This window comes from Amborella trichopoda, chromosome 10 (genome assembly GCF_054954075.1).
Source record: "Amborella trichopoda isolate Santa Cruz 75 chromosome 10, AtrichopodaSantaCruz75HAP2 v2.0, whole genome shotgun sequence".
In the NCBI taxonomy this organism is placed as follows: Eukaryota; Viridiplantae; Streptophyta; class Magnoliopsida; order Amborellales; family Amborellaceae; genus Amborella; species Amborella trichopoda.
The window spans coordinates 32,811,617-32,829,701 of NC_142345.1; the positions used below are offsets into that span (position 1 = coordinate 32,811,617).

Genomic DNA, 18,085 nt, shown 5'->3' on the forward strand with positions numbered 1-18,085 from the left:
ATAAACCAAATTGAAGGATGAATAGAAAAAATGCATAACCATTTTGTTCATTACCGCATTACATTTATCTTTGGTCACTGTCTACTAATCAGGGCATTGACAGAAATGAAACAAGATAGACAACAACACCTCAAATGAACCTCCATAAAAATGACTGTCGACCTCTACGTGGTTTGTCTAGTCACCGGATAAAAGAAATTAGTCACAAAGTACACAACTGAAGCACCACAAACTGTGGATAGCATTATAGTCATAACATTGCTAGAAGATGAGACCTGAATCTCAAGAATTGTCAAAAAAAGCTCGATAGCATATTTTACTTTGATGCTCGCAAAAGATTTAGCTATGTAGTTAGGCTTTGCACTAAACATGGACCCATTATCTTATTTCTTTGCTGTGATAAGAAACGAAAATGTCAACAAGAAATATACAGTAGCTAGTTGTGGATTGTCTCATACCAGGCCATTAATGGCCAAAACCTATTATCTGATTAAGATAGAACAATGCAGGTCATAAATGATGAACAACAGCCGTGAGACAGCTCTCTGAGGAGAGAATAAATTCATGCATCCACCCAACCTATATGTTTGGTTAGGTAAGGGTCTGATATAGTCCTACTACGCATCTATAAAGAGGCAGAGGTGAGTACCTGACAAAGTTCCATGGGCTTATCCTGTCTCACCTATGATTTTCTCTTTTTTCCTCTCCAATTATTCTTCTCTTTCATATTATTTCATTGAGTTACACTGATATTCTTAGAAGAGAATGTGAACTCAAAGGCTAAAAACTATAACAGACTACGTTGACTCGACATTGATATTCTCTAAAGAGAATGTGAACTCAAGGGCTAAAAAGTAAACACTACAATTGACTACACTGTCTATCAATGAAACCCTTTGCTGTAAGGTCCTCATTGAAAAGGGATATAGAATATTGTAAGCAATCATCACATTCAATCCCTATGTTATCCATGCAAACTTTGAGTCGCCTTGGCAAACCAAAGAAAACTCCCTAAAACAGTGGAACAGAAGTCCACAAGTCCAAGCTCTAGCTTTCTGTATGAATCCTATACCAACTAGTAGATGTGCCTGTTAAGTTCTTAACAATATAATGCATGTAGCAAAGAACAAAATGTGAAGGAATAATTCATGGGAAAAGAAATGCTGTTCTGAGAATGCCAGTAAAGCCACGCAACTCTGACAACACAAGGGACATATTTGAAGGCTGAGAAGTATTCAGCAGTGAATTTAGTGAATATCTAGATGCATAGATATCCACACAAGAGAATCATTAGGTGAATCTCGACAACATACAAGTCAATCAGAAATATTAGAACAATTTTCATTCTACAATTTAAAAATCCTTGTATATGATGTTTATTAAGGACAAATGACTTCAATGCTCTTACAAACATATGAATGATGAAAACGATATAACATTGTCGTTCATAGTTGCAAAACTGCAGATCTACTTTTAATATATACAATATAAGGAGAATCCAATACCAAATTAAAAATAAGTGCTGTAGTGGTTCAGGGGATTAAGAGACCAAGTGTTACCATGCAAGGGAACATCCTAGGTGCCAAACTAAAATTTGCCAATTGTAGTCTGTATAAACAAGAAAACGTCATCGTTTTTGTGAACAAGATATTACTAGAATTGCAAGAGGCGCATCCATGTTCAGAAATACAACAGATACAAACCCAACAACTCATGGTCTATGAAGGTATTTAATGGACTAGGAAACTATAGTGACAAAAAAGAAGAATGATACATAAATGATAACCTACATCATGTCAGATGGCAGTTTTGAGAAGTTATTTCATATAAGATAGATGAAGTAAATCATGGGTCTGTCACCTGAAATTGCAACTCTCAGAAACTTCACTTGCACTTGAGAGGAAAAGTTTTAATGCATTAATGACATCAGATGTTGGATACCATATATGCGGTCGATCATAGGACTCTGTTATTTCCTTTAAAGAAGCTCTACACAATCCCTCTGCTTTGGAAGGCTTATGCTCTTCAATTACAAATATTTCTGAAGTTGAAATCATAACTGGATCGACATCAGGAAATGCCACAATGACATCCCTATTTTTGTCCTGCAGGACAACATAAGAAATATGTAAATAAAATGTATTGATTTGGTGGGTACAAGGTCTCTACTACTTAATGGAACTTCATATGCAAAATAGAGGTTGAAGATGTCATTCCATCTATATTCTGGATTGAATGGACACATAGAATCCTTTGGCAGCAGTCATCATTGCCTTTTGCCAAGTTCAGATATTTATTGACGAATATGATATGTCAAAAACATTCAACACTGATCAATGCATGCAAAATAAACTTCAGTATGAATATATCAATATTTCTACCCAAACAGGTTTCTCTAAGGGAAATTTATCAAAAAGCACCGAAGAGATTAACTATTTCATCAGCTTCTTTTGATTTTAATTTAAAAAATCCCATCAAGGCACATAATTGTGAGTATTGTTGTTAGTATTATAGTTGACATTTAGGTGTGTTTTGATAAATTAACCTTCCTTTAAATATGTCAGATTCTGTAACAAAGGAAAAATGCGCTTGAAGAAACTTTAGACATTGAAGTAACAATAAAATGAAATGTAATGAGATCATCTATATGAAAACATCAATTTTTAACCATCTTGAAGAAAATGCCCAAGAGAGGGTTTGTTTATATTGGTGCATGCAGGTGAGAAGCAGTAAACTGCATGGCAACCTCCTCAACCGAAGTCGATATTGAGCACAGGAACACGTCACATGAAACATCCAATGCCAACAACAAACAATTGGGGTGACAAGCAGTTTATTTCTTATAAACTGCAGTGCACCAGAGTATGTTTCTGTGTCCAAAACCATAATCCATTGTGATTGCAGAAATGTAAATGTAAAGATATCTCACTTATTTTCGGGCAAAATTCAAGATTGATTCTCAAAAGCCTGTGACTGTTGGTTTTAGAACGAGGGCCACAGTCCCAGACCGCGCCTTCCAGTAGGAATTAAAGCTCAACAAAATAGAATGTTACCGCAACTAATTTACTAGACAATTAGGCTTTTTAGGCTTCTCAGACACATGACATACAATTCTCAGCATCAATAGTTAATTGAATCAAATCAATCCACTTGCAATATAATTTAATTTACGACAATTTTATATTGTGAAAAACGAGCAAACTAGGGACAATATTTAGACCCATAGTTTACACTTCAATCACTAGAACTAGGGTCTTTGCAAACAGTACATGTCCTGCTCAATTTTTCCCTTCAAACTTTGACCATCGAAGTGCTGAAATAAAAAAATATGATTTACACTATTTAAATTTAAGTCCAAATCAATCGAATTTAATTATGTTTTGTTTGCAAATCAATAAATTGAAATAAAAATTATATACAATCTATTCCATATAGCAGCTACATACATTATAAATTGTTATTGCTGATATTCTGTTTGTAGAGATGAAATCGTACTTAATATAATTAGTAAGTACATACCCTACTTGCTATAAGTTTTAAGCCACTCCAGAATCAGCCCAAGGGAGCATGCTCCAAAACATGAGCACAATTTTTCGGTGCTAGTAATACTGTACTAGTAGCACCACTAACATCACAAATAGTGGTACTAATGAAAAATGAATATATCCTCAGCATTGATATTATTAAAAGAAACAACATTCTAGACTCCCAAAAATATCTTACATATTTTCCATCGGTGCAATTGTACACGGTGTGGTAGAGTATATTCCAAGCATCTTGCAATGCTTTCACCGTCTTCCCATATCGCTGGTTTGGATACTTGTATATCCATTTCTGCAATTAAGAAATTGAGTGGGTTGCCGTCAAATTAAGAAAACACAAGGAGATATGCATATGAAATAGTCAATTCTAGGATACAAGCACTAAGGCATCACATTTGCTTAGGGCCCCATCTTTTAGTGAAGCAATTGAGCAATATGAAAACGCAGTTATTATTACTAAATGCTCATAAGGTTTTCAAAAGAACATAGAAAATTTTCTATAATTGGATATCATGAATACGATAAAGGGAATGCAACTTGAAGTGTACAATCCTATTCATCCACGAAATAGTTGAACTTCAAGAAAGAATTCCAGAAAACTCAATGACTAACCGATTCATAAAATAGTTTATATGAAATATTTTTGAGGATATTTTATGCCAATACCTCCGAGGAAATGGACATAAGAGGCACAAACCAAAAATTTATTCTAGAAGGTTCAGTTGAGCATGACAACAGAAAATTTTGAAGAAATTGCTTCCATTGCATCTGGACTATACCTCATATAGCAAAAGGAAAGTTTTCACATATATTCCTAACCAACGAAGGAAATGGAAAGTATGCGTATGCACTAATAGAATAATCTCCTAGCTATAAATCATCATCATCATCATCATCATCATCTGGGCCTTTTCCTAGCTATTTAGTTTATGTTACGCGAATCCCATTTGCCAATCCGCTGTAACATGGGCCACACCATTAGTCAAACCATAAGCCATTATATCTCTTCTCACTACTTCCACCCATACCCTTTTGGGCATTACCCTTACCCTTTTAGAGCCTTCTACTTGAACCAATCATCCCACCTAACCAGTGAATGTTCTAGGTCGACTCTTCAAATAGTCAAACTACCTAAGTCTACTTTCCCTCATTTTATCGCCTATTGGAGCTACTCTAAGTTCCTTCGGATGTATTTATTCGAATTCTATCATTGTCTTGCCATGCATCCATCTCAACATCATCATCTCAGCTACACTCATTCTATGGATATGTTGTTTATTTACCGCCCAATATTCTGTCCCATAAAGCATGGCTGGTCTTACAGTCGTCCTATAAAACTTTCCCTCCAGCTTTATTGGTATATGTGACAATCACATAAGATTTCCAAAGCGCATCTCCATGTTGTCCACTCATCTCTAATTCAATACACAAAATCTTGCTCAATCTCTGCACTCTCATAAAATATCAACCCAAGATATTGAAAATAATCTCTTTCAGGTGTTTCTTCGTCATCAATCTTAACTAATTCCTCATTTCTACTCCAATTATTACTAAATTTGTATTCTATGTATTCTATCTTAGTTAGACTCATTTTAAAACATTTAGATTCTATGGCATCCCTCTAAAGTTCTAACTTTGCGTTGACTCCATCTCTAGTCTCATTAAAGAAAACTATGTCATTCGTAAACAACATACACTATGGTACCTCAGCCTATAGATGCCTAGTTAATTTGTCCATAACCAAAGCAAAGAGATATGGGCTTAAAGCTGACCCCTAATATAGGCCTACTATCACTAAAAACTCACTTGTTTCTTTACTAATTATCCTCATACAAGTTACTGCTCCCTTACACATATCCCTCACCATGCCAATACATTCTCTAGATATTCCGTTCTTTACCAACACCCACCAAATTAACTCTCTAGTTTCCCTATCGTATGCTTTCTTTAAGGCAATAAAGATCATGTGGATGTCTTTTTTTCTCCTTAAACTTCTCAATTTATTGCCTACGTAGGAAAATTACCTCGATGGTACCTCCTAGAAATAAACCGAATTGATTTTCTAATACATTCTTTTCATGTCGTGGTCGTTGCTCAATCACTCTCTTCCACAGCTTAAATGTGTGGCTCATAAGTTTGATCTCTCGATAGTTCGCACAATTATATATGTCTCCTTTATTCTTGTAAATGGGTACCATAGTACTTTTTCTTCATTCGTCTAGCATTTTCATTGTTCTCAAAATCTTGTAAACTAGCTTGGTCAACCAGAATATGCCACATCTCCCATATGCACTTCCAAACCGCAATTGGTATACCATTTGGTCCTAAAGCCATTCCTATATTCATCTTTCACAAAGCTTCTTTCACTTTTGATATCCAAATACTATAATGTATCTATGACATTTAACCTCATTTGTGTCAAAGGTTCCTCCTAATGTAGTGCTCCCAAAGTGGTTGTCATTCAACAATTTTTGAAATAAATTTTCCAAGGCATAAATAAATACATGATATACCTATGCTGTTTCCATCTTAAGAGATGCGTAGAGGCTAAAGAGCTTGGATAAAATATATTGACATCAATCTCTAAGCTAATAACTTTCTGGAACCTTCCACTACCATGCTAACAACGTTCAAGAACTTTTCACTAGCATGAAGATGTGGAAACATAGAATACATTATCATCATCATCATCATCATCATCACCATCATCATCATCATCATCATCATCACCACCATCATCATCATCGTCATCATCAAAGCTTTATTCCAACTATTTGAGGTCGGCTACACGAATCTTATTTTGCAATTCTGTCTTTTTAAGGGTCATACCTTCAATCAGACCATAAGGCACTATATCTCTATTCACTAATTTCATCGATGTCCTTTTGGGCCCTCATTTTGCCCCTTTAAGAGCCTTCCACTTGGACTAAATTACCTCTCCTAATAATATATATATATATATATATATATCCAATCCATCAGCTTGTGAATAATCTCCAAAGAAGAAAATAGGCAAGTAGACCACATGTTTGTTTACAAGCAAATCCATGAAGGATCCATTCAGGTTAAACTGAAACAAACTTGAAAGGAGAGATTTTGAAAAGAAAAATGAAAGTATAACTCAATGAAAGAGATGCAGTTAGAAGTATATATATATTGCTCTATGCGCACACCACCAAGGCGGTGACCATAGAACTTTTTTGAGAATAAAAATTGTAAAGAAGAGAAACTTATTGTTGCTTTATCTTTAAAATAAAGCAAATTTAAAAGATTCAAAAATCAATTTAAAATATGAAAATTAAGCTTAACAAAAAAAGAACGAGAGATAGAAATGTACCTTGTAGGTGTCATTGACACAGTACTAAGAGCAGAATAAAGAATAATTAAACTGATATAGGCGAAGGACAACACCAAAGAAGTGAATAATTAGCTTTACAGCTAATTGAAGGACATGTAGGCATGGTATTGGACAGTATAAGAGGTTTCTGAAAAGGAATTAGCGTTTTGAGTAGCTAATTGATGCAAAAAAATAAAGAAACAAAGAAAGAAGAATTCTAAAAAAATTTGATGAATCGATACAAATTCAAAGGAAGCTAACAAGCCTAGCTTCAATGGCTGTGCAGAATTCACAAGGATTCAAGGAAAAAATGTTTCTAAACAATAACTCAAGTCTCTCTTCTAAATTTTCTACATAGAACCCTATTTAAATAGAAAACCTTACTTAGAACCCAAGAATCCTAATTCTAATTGGAATAGAAGCCCTAACTAAAACAAAATTCATAATGATATTTTTACCCCAAATAAAAATAATAATTCCATAAACAGTCTAACTACTTTTCTAAACAACTCCTAAAATCCCAAAAGTATTAAAAAAACCTAGAATCCCGTAAAACACTAAAAACAAAAAACCCAATAAATAATCTTAAAAATTCAAAGTACATCCATAGAGTCTAAAAAGAAAAATTCAAAAATAAGAGGTATTATATCCTGCATTAGGCTCCCCTTGTTGGGAAAAAAACTCATATTTGAGGTTTAAAGTGCATTAAGATGAAACCAACATCAAAACCACCTACTTCTTCTTTTTGGCTCAAAGATTATTAGTGGTAAGAAGAAATTGTCAGGAAATGGATCTTGGTATATGTTGGGGTTTTCTGGCCTTTAAGGCTGTGAGAGCATGTAAATAAAGAATTATAGTAGATTATGCACATCAGTGGGAGTGCGTGTGTTGGTTGACTGACTTAAGGCTAGGCAGTCTATGGCCCAGGTCATGTCTGCAACCCTTTTTGCTTTTGATAAGTCAGTGCGAGAGAAGGCCCCCTACTCAGAAAAATAATTAACGTATAACCCTATAGTAGGGCAATTGCGCCAGATCATGTAAAAAAAGAGAGGAAAGAAAATATGGCGGTCTATGGCGCCACACAATAGCATCGGGGCCAGTAGATGCCCTCTTAGCGAGGGCATCAGCAACCATGTTTGCCTCCCAAAAAACATGTATAACAGACCATCGATGAGAAAAAAGTCCGGTGCAGTAATTATCTGCAATCGTCATTAGCCGTCATGGAGCATTGCATCGATTCTGAATGACATTCACAAACAAAGCCAAATCACTTTCTATCTGTATTGGAAAGCAATTCCTTTGATGAACCAAATGAATTCCTTCCTCAAGTGCCAAAAATTCTGCACGGTTATTAGAAGCAAAACCAAAATGCTTTGCAAAAGCAGCAATGAAACCGCCCTCTATGGTCCTGATGACTCTGCCACCACTTGCTAAACCTGGATTTTTCAAGGAAGCACCATCAATATTGAGCTTGTAATTTTGAGCTTCAAGAAAAGACCACGCCACCGGAATAAGAGATTCTGACATCTGCTGACGCAAAGTTATTTGAAAATTACCAGCTATGGCCTTTTTTGATAATTGGAAATACCACTTTTTAACTTCTGCTACTGCCTGAACATGTAAGATAATCCGTTTCACAATAAGGTCTCTCCTGGTGGATCTTGACTCAAAGATTCTTCTGTTGCGCTCTTCCCATAGAAACCAAATAGCAGTAAAAAAGATGGAAGACCAAAATATTACGAAGTCCATATGATTTAAACCTAAAAAGTAACCACCACCTAAGTAAAGCAATGACAGAAGTACCGAGGACAAACCGTTTTCCTCATCTCCAAGCTAATGATCTCCATACACCGTGCGCAAAAGCACATTGGAATAATAAATGGACAAGGCTGTCATCATGGTTGCTACAAAAGGGACATAAAGAGTCCCATTGCGTACCCCGCTGCTGCAATAAAAATGAGGTGGGCAATCGATTATGCAAGGCCAACCATGAGAACTAGCTCGCCCGTGGGTGGCATTTAGAGGACCAAAGTGCATGGAAAATAGGCTGTGATGAAAAGTGCATGGAAAATAGGCTGTGATGAACCTTGGTGCCTAATAAAATCCCATGCCCCTTTAATAGAAAATAGGCCATCAGCAGATTGAATCCAGACCAGTGAATCCTTTTTGGGCTGTAGAGGAAGAGTATAATTCTCAACCTCCCTCCATAAATTTCTCAAAAAATCAAATGTGGGATGTGGCAGAACCTAAGATTGAGGTGAACCTCTGACAAAGTCTGAAACCCTCCTCCCTGCAGTAGCCCCCAAATCCTCGTGAATGTCATTATCATGCAAATCTGAAAGTGACTGACCTACTAACCATGGATGCAAATGTCATTATAATGTAAATCCACCATCTGACCATGCCAACAATGAGGATGGATTTTCCAAAATCCTCCATGCTAACTTCATCATTCCTGCGACATTGAAATCCGTCATTTCCCTTACTCCGAGACCTCCTTCAGCCAGAGTGAGACACATTGTTTTCCATTTTATAAGATGAACACCTTTTTTCTCTGCGTCACCAACCCATAAGAAGTTCCTCTATAGTCTCTCTATCATATTACATGTTTTCTTTGGAAGAATGAAAGATAACAACCAAAAAACCGTTGATGCTCCGAGTACAGACTTAAGCAATTGAAGTCGACATGCATATGAGAGGCATAAAGGCTGCCATGACCCAATCTTACCGAACACCTTACCCACCAGACTATATGGTAATAACTGTGCCTCAAATGTCCACGAATAATGGTAGGCCCAAATAGCGGACTGGGAAGACTCCTTCAACAAACATTAACTCCCTCAGAATTCTCCTCTCCCACGTCCTCCTCGTGGAGCACCAAAGAAAAAAACCTTGCTTTTAGATGAATTCAAAATCTGACCAGTACTCCTTTTAAACTTAGAAATAAGTTCATGCATAGTGGTGGTAGAAGAAATGGATGCCGTAGAAAATAAGCACGTCATCAGCATAAAAAAAAAAAATGAGAGACCCATAGTCACACCCTGAAGAAAACGCCTTGGGAACTATGCCTTGCAACATAGCATAATCAAGCTGCCTACTAAAGAAATCCATGACCAACAAAAATGGATAAGGAGATAGAGGATCCCCTTGCCTCAAACCTCTCTTCCCTTTAAAATATCCCATGGGTGAGCCATTCCTCAAACCAGAGAAGGAAGAAGTGGAAATACACAAATGAACCCAAGAAACAAATAACTCAGGAAAACCCAAAGCATGCATCCTATCGACAATAAAATCCTAGGAAACCCTATCATAGGCACTGCTCAAATCAATTTGCAAACACATTTTAGGCCGAGCTGAATTCCTATGGTAAAGAGATATAAGTTCATTTGCCAAATGAATATTATCTGTAATAAGCCTACCTTTCAAAAATGCAGCCTGCTTAGGGTCAATAAAATCATCAAGAACAACTCGTAGCTGATTAGAAATTATTTTGCTGATGATTTTGTACAAGACATTACACAATCCTATACGTCGAAAGTCTTTCATTACCCTAGGTGCATCCACTTTAGGAATCCAACATATAAAAGTGGAATTGATTTGCTTGAGAAGCTTACCTTTAATGAAGAAATCTTTAAGGGCAAGAAAAAGATCCTTTTTAATGACTGCCCATCCAAACTTGTAGAATTCCACTGAAAACCCATCAAGACCTAGGGCACTTTCATTTTCATATCCCAAATGCATTCTTTGAACTCCTTCATATTTACTGCGTCCACTAATTTGTCCTTCTGAGAAGAATTGAGATGAAATGGCAGCAAGAATTGACCAACCATGTGCAGGTCAATATAGTTCTCCTGAGCCAATAGGTCTTTGAAATAGCCAATCATATGATTTTTAATGTTAGCCTCAGTAAACAAAAAATTCCCATGCTGATCTTTCAACGAGATAATTCTATCTTTCCTCCTCCCCACCACAGCCGACTGATGAAAATATTTGGTATTGGAGTCCCCCTCTTTTAACCCTTTTTTATGCGATTTTTGCCTCCAGAATCTTTCTTAAAGGCCCAGAAGAGTTGCAATTTCTAAGTACTCTCTTTTTCCTTAGACATGAATGTCTCATTGAAAGGATCCACGTGTAAGCATGCAAAGATGACAGTTGATGTCAAACTATTGCAATGGATTCCCCAACATAGCCAAACACATCCTTTTTCTATAACCGAAGGTCAGCCCTAAGCCTCTTAAGTTTAGGAACAAAATGATACATGGGTATCCCCCCCACTTGGCCTTGCTAGGAATTAAAGATAACATCTAAAAAACCGTGATACGATTCCCACATAAAGAAATACTCAAAAGGTTTGAGCCCAACAGGACCCAAATCAGAAATAGAGACAAGTAAGGGACAGTGATCTGAGGTGCCTTTAGGGAGTAACTGGATTGTGGATTCAGGGAAGGCCAAAACTCAATCTGTAGTTGCCAATGCTCGGTCCAACCTTCTTCTAATGCATCTTCTGCTCAACTGGTTATTAGACCAAGAGAACCACCCTCTGACTACACCAAGATCAGCAAGAGCACAATCCGACATTACTTGAGTAAAATCGCCTGAATCTAGGGTTAAAAAAATGCTACCCCCACTTTTTCCGAGGAATCCAATAGAGTACTAAAATCTCCTAATACCAGCCAAGGAAGCATAATATTTGCTCTTAAAGCCCTCATATGGCCCCAAAGCATGGCCCTTTGGGACACATAATTAGATGCATAAACTTCTGAAACAACTAAGATGTTTCCATTACAAATACTAGTAGCCTCCACAATTATCATCTGATCATTTACATCAATCATTTTGATTGTGTAAATTAAGGGATTCTATAGAACTAAAATTTTGGATCTACCCTCGATCTCCTTAGCAATAAAGTTATTATAAAATCCCAACTTTTTAGACAAAATACGGCTCAACTCCACAGGAAGCCTAGTTTCCAATAAGAAAAGAAGACCAAGATTATGTTGTCTTTTTAAAACCCCAATATCCGATATTCTCCCCCGGCCCTGAAGACCCCTAACATTTCAAGCCGCAATTGACATAAATAAAATTAGAGGTTTGGTCATTTGGTAAGGGAAACCTTACCTTCAGAAGTTATTGGAGCACGTTGAGCCTTATAAGGTAAACCCTTCTTGTCATCAGTAACTATTAGAGTTAATCCTTTCGTATCACCTACCCCTTCTTGTCACCAGTAGCTGCCAAAGGGGCTTTTAATTGCGATCTAGTTCATGCTTGAGGAAGCTTCTCACTATTCGCATGATCTTGCAATCGCTTACTAGAACCTTCAACCTTATCAACTTCCTTTTCCAGAGATTTGCAATGACATACTTCGACTTGCTGCTTGAGATTGTGACCACCAACAATATTCCCATGTCATCCTCTAGCGTGTCCCCCTGTGGCTCAGTCACACCCCTGCCATTAACACAGACTTTCGGATCCTCCATAAACAAGGGATCCAAACTGCCCTCAACATCATACTCCTCCTCATCTTTCTCTATGTCAGTAGTGACGTTAACCTGCTTGAGACTGTGGTCGCATTCCTTCCGATCATGGCCATTGACTAAGAAATGCATGATTGTAGGTGTAACAGCAGCTTTATCAGTCACCATAGTCGCAATGATATCAACATGTGTGGTCATAGGATCGGTAGCATTGTTTACATCAGCCTGGCTGTCCAGAGTCAACAATGAAGCTTCAAGGTTCAGAACGGCATTCTGTGGCAAGAGCAAGGATTCGCCATACTCATCTGGTGGCGAAACACTCCCAGTCATCGGCGACAGATCCTCGACATCACGAGACACACCAATACTATCGACATTAGTCATAACTGTAACCTCATACTCCTGTTGCACATCAGAATCACCCATACGAATACAAGTGTTGACTGTATTTTGCTCATAAGAGCTAATAGCCTTCTCAATAAGAGACACATCGTTATCCTCTTGAACATGGGCTAGAATTTCAAAAGCATTAGAAATGATATTCTTCGGGTCCACTTTGTTATTAGCATGAGAACCAACAGTGTGGTCAATAATCAGCACATTATTCTCCTTTGGCACATTGGGAAGGGTTAGAAAACAATTAGTGCTTTCCTTCACCCGCCTTTTATAACCTAAGTGTTGTCTCCCTTTGACTACCTTCCAACCCTCTTCCCCTGAGGGTAACTAAACAGAAGTACCACCATTAAAAACAATTGTTGCACTAGCCTTGATGGGAGCCTTTGCACTTAAATTTGCTCGACATAATTCAGAATTATGGCCCACCCTCCAACATTTAGAATAGATCGAGGGTATGAACTCATAGACTATCTCTTGCCTATAATCCTTCCCATACATGTCCAGCCAAAATTCAGTCGAGCATGTCGTACCTAGATCCAATGCAACACACACCCTTGGCTCAGCCCTTGATCTTAATTTTGTCGGTTTGTCCATGAAGATGGAATTTCCAACACTGGAGGCAATATAAAACAAAACTTCTGGTTCCCAATACATCATTGGCAACCTTGGCAATTTGATCCAAACTGACACAGTTTGGCGAGTACGCCTAGAGGGTTCGACTGATGGATTCCATTCTTGAAGCACCGAACATTTTTTGTTGATAAACCATGGCCCCCACTGTACGAGCAACCTCCATCTCCTTCCTAGAACGGAATCGAAAAATCAAGAAGCCCCCATCAGCAGAGAATACTTCAACATCTCGCTCAAGCCTCCACATTTTCTTCAACATCTCTTTCATAGAAATCCAATTGGGTCAGCAGCCCAAGAAGTACCCCAATAAGCAGTTTTCTCACCTACTCCAACATGTGTCCATCAACTTCTTTTCAATTTTGATAAATGTTTTTTACCATTAATAATTTCAGTAGGTAAAGTATCCATCTCCTCAAAGTAAAACACTCCACTTTGAACACCCTTGGCACCAAATAACAGGTCTGAGGACTTACCTGAGTCCCAACAGCTGTTAGCTAAGCTTCCATTCTTATTCTTTGAAACCAAGGATGGAAACTCCTCCCTTACGACACCTTCACTATGAGAACCTGAAGTAGATCCTAGGTCGTTCTTACTGCCAAAAATTTTTTTCCAAGGGGTAACATCCATCTCCTTGCCTTTGCCAAAACCAGCAATGGGTTGACTGCCTATGTTGCCATCTATGGTATGCTTCAAAACAACCACCAAGGGGGGAAAGGCGTCCCTTACAGTACTCCTGATGACCCTATCAAGATCAACAGCAGTAGATCTCGGGCCAGGGCCCATACGAAGATTTTAAATCATTGTCTCTCTGTTCATGATACTTTGAGCAGTACCATCAAGACCAGAATTTATGGACCTAGGAATATCGCCACAGGGAGAAAGAGCTAGTTGATCAGCATGCTCACCCACAACTGTACGTGCATTCAACACATAACCATCACGAATAACATAACTGAGACCTGGACCGTACTCAGCATCATGGCAACCCCACCAGAGTCAATAACATGATCAATATCATTGCAAGGGGCAAAACTTCGAACACCCAAAACTTTCCCAATGTGGGCAGCTTCACGACTATCTTCTGTGGAACTAGAAACACAACCTAAAAGATTGTGACCCATAACTTTAGCTTGCACATTACCATGGCTAGCAAGTAAGCCATACTTTTTTGATAAAACAATACCAGCAGGAGACACACCGAAGCAAGAACTAGAATACACAGGAGAAGCATTCTGTAAATCAATGCAAAAAGAGATATTGTCCTTCGCATGCATCAGAGAATAACCAGAAATGAAGTCACCGCCATAAGCAGATATCACACAAAAGGCAGCACCATTACCCTCCTTCATATTATTATCCTTCGCAAGCATCTCCGCATAACCAGACCCAGATACCACACGATAGGCAGCACCAGAATCTACCTTTGAAACTAGATCACCAGAAACACCCTTAATACCAATTCCATCCCGAGGTGCAGGGTCAAGGATCATAGCCTCTTCATCCTTTCTGCAATATCCAGATCTCATGAAACGAGATCCACTATCATCCGTGTGCACAAGAGTATGATCAGATCTGTTAGATCTAGATTTATCTCCGCCATGAATATTGTGACCAGAAATCAATGGATCATAACCATATCCATCCCCATCAAGATGATCACCACCATTAAAAGAGGATCTTATCTTATCAATATTATCTACATGTAAAATAGCGTGAGCACCTCTTTTAGACCCAGATCCATCTCCACCAATAATGATGTCAATATCATCCGCATGCAAAAGAGCATGATCAGATTCAAGATGATCACCACCAATAAAAGAGGATCTTCGATAATCAATATTATCCACATGTAAAAGAGCAGATCTTTTAGACCCAAATCCATCTACGTCGAAAATTTTGTGACCATTAACGAGTGGATCATAACCAGATCCATCCCCATCATTACCGAGATGATGAACACCATCAGAAAAGGTAATACGAGTAGATCTGGTCATAACCTCTAGGGGATCAGCACCACCATAACAATAAGCAAGACTACTATTGCAGAAACGAGAAAGAAGCTCCCAAGGATCAGGAGGTTTCCCCTCCATAGGGAGAGGAACACCAATAGGGGGTGAGGATGCCATCAAAACCCTAGCACATCACTAGCAGTTAGTTGCAAGCTCTTCGTGGTTTCTGATGGCGCAGAGTTCCATGTGGCTCGATGCTCGCAATCCTTACTCCTAGGAATATGGCACTACCGAATAAGGTTTTCAAAGGGCCATCCCTTGTTGACATCGAAAAGAGGCCCAAGGATGATTTGTAGGCCAAGAGAGCTTTCTTCTCTCCAATGTGCGGATGTAGTAGGCTTGTGAAAGCAAGGGCTATACAACTTATGCAAATTTTCCAAATAAAATGATTTTAAAACAATCACTTTGCATATTAAATTCACTATATATTGAAGTTGGGAGGATGTCCCCTAGAATCTGCACATAGTGAAATTTTAATAGGTTCTATTGTTGAATATTCTAAGTCGAATAACATGCTTAACAAGGACAATAAATATAGCTTCCCAAGGCCAAACTGGAATTTATAATTTATTATAGCTCATATGGTAATCATGGAATTACATAAAGGGTATGTATAAAAATCCTTTAACTTTTATAGATTATCTCAAAAGTCATTTAGATTCTATAACATTTCATTTATGATGTGCACATGGAAAAACAAAAGTCTCATTGACTATTGCGCATATTTGGACAAGTGTCACACTTTGTTGATACGTGGTTACCGTTATGAGACATCTCTATAAATGTGGTGCCAATGATGACAGATCTCTAAATACATAGATTTACCATGACGACACCATGGTGACATGTTGTCACTACTATGACACATCCCAAACACATTTTAGCAACTTGGGAATGAAGGCTCCTGTGGTTATAAAGGAAACTTAGGAGCAAGTAACCTTGAGAGAAAGCTAAGTTAAGGTCTAGGTCTCACAAGAAAGTTAATATGCTCCCTTACAAAACTTACAGTTAATTCAACATATTCAACCAGATCACATTATGATAGAAAAAAAAATTGTTCTTATTTTTTATTTATTTCATGGGAACTATTCACAAGTACTATTCATGAGTATTATTCATGGGTACTATTCACATGGATAAATTAGTCATTACAAAATTTAAATTTAAGTTAGGACATATAGGTCATTTTATTCATTGTATGGACATGTAATGTCCTTGAACCAGGGTTTGAAAACTCACCAAGTCGAGCCGGACTCTCCCCGTTTAACTCGGGAATCGTCTGCTATCGAGCCGCTTCCACAAAAAAACTGGGAATCGCCCGTGTTCAAAGAGAACCGGGCGATTCCCAATAGTGAATCGCGAGTCTCACCGAAAAAACGTGGGCATTCTAGTAATTTTTGGATTTACATGTGGCCGCCTCACGAGAGCAACACGTGGCACCTAAAAATCCTTCAACATATCTATACGTGGTAACTCACCTCACATGTCTGCCCCCTCGCTTTTCTACACGCACAATACGATATCTATTGCACAAGAATTTATGGAGAACAAAGCGAGGCTCATTCTTCGATGTGGGATAATTCCCACAAAAAATCATTAAAGCAAGACGATTGAATATATATTATTATAGAAGCTAATAAAATCACATTAAGCGAGGTGGCGGTGTTGGTTGACAATTCCGATTTTCGGTGGACGTCTAGAGTTCGAACCTAAGCACGCGTCCTCGTTTATTTTTGTTGTAAAAAAATAAACAAAGGCAGAAAATACTGTTGTAAAAAAATAGAAAAAATAAAAAACAAAAGGCTTTTCAAGATAAAGATAAAAAAGATAATACAATATTTTTTTATTTTTCTTGTAAAAAAAATACAAGGTAATATAACAAGTATTTCTTGCAAAAAAATAATACAAAAGGCATAAAAAAATAAAATGTACTTTGGCAGCATCATTTTTTTATTTTTCTTGTAAAAAAAAATGAAAAGTAATACAACAAGCAAAAAAAAATGTAGTACATCTTCTTTTGTCAAAAAAAAGAAAAAAGATAATCAACAACTATCATATTTTTCTTGTAAAAAAATATAAAAGATAACACAATAAGTATTTCTTGTCAAAAAAATAAAAGGTATTTCTTAATACAACCTAGGAATAAATGGTCTAATTATATTTTTTATTTTTATAACATGATGGTCTTTAACATAAATTTAGTAATATTAATTTAAAGATAGGATTCATACAATGAGCCCATTTGAAATCTCTCTCTCTTTCTACTAACAATCACTTCCACTAATTTATTCTAGAAACCTAAAAAATTAAAGAAAATTGGTACGCATTTTAATAATTTCTACATTGATAACCAAATCTTTTATTTTATTTATTAATTTTTGTATTATAAATCATGTAGTGTACTATTTTTCTTACAGTTGTCAATAATATAGTTCAAATTAGATGATATTATAAAATATTTTGGATTTGTTATTATTTATATAATAAAATAATTATAAAATATTGTTGGTATATAATATTATAGTTAGTTAGGTTGTAATAATTTGGGTTTTTTAAACGGATTAGGGTCTTCCGCCAATTCAAGGTTTTAATGACCAATTTTTCATCGATTTAGTCAATTCTTTATTGTAGTCCATATATGATTATATACTTAATCCATGATAATCCTATGATTTCTTTTGTGTGATGTAAATTTAA

At 37.0% G+C, this 18,085-nt stretch overlaps 1 protein-coding gene across 7 annotated transcripts in view; it reads right to left on the bottom strand.

The window, feature by feature from the left end:
• Positions 1-18,085, bottom strand: part of LOC18446713 (alpha-N-acetylglucosaminidase) — a 95,070-nt gene that overhangs the window by 16,388 nt on the left and 60,597 nt on the right. For 6 of the 7 annotated variants that reach the window (XM_011629676.3, XM_088848773.1, XM_020675117.2 and 3 more), the window contains 2 exons: positions 3,724-3,834; positions 1,861-2,105 (listed from right to left, as the gene is read on the bottom strand). In XM_011629676.3, the coding sequence (XP_011627978.2) occupies positions 1,861-2,105; positions 3,724-3,834 (356 nt within the window). The remainder of the gene's footprint in view (positions 1-1,860; positions 2,106-3,723; positions 3,835-18,085) is intronic. The other variant, XR_016041986.1, reaches the window with a different exon arrangement.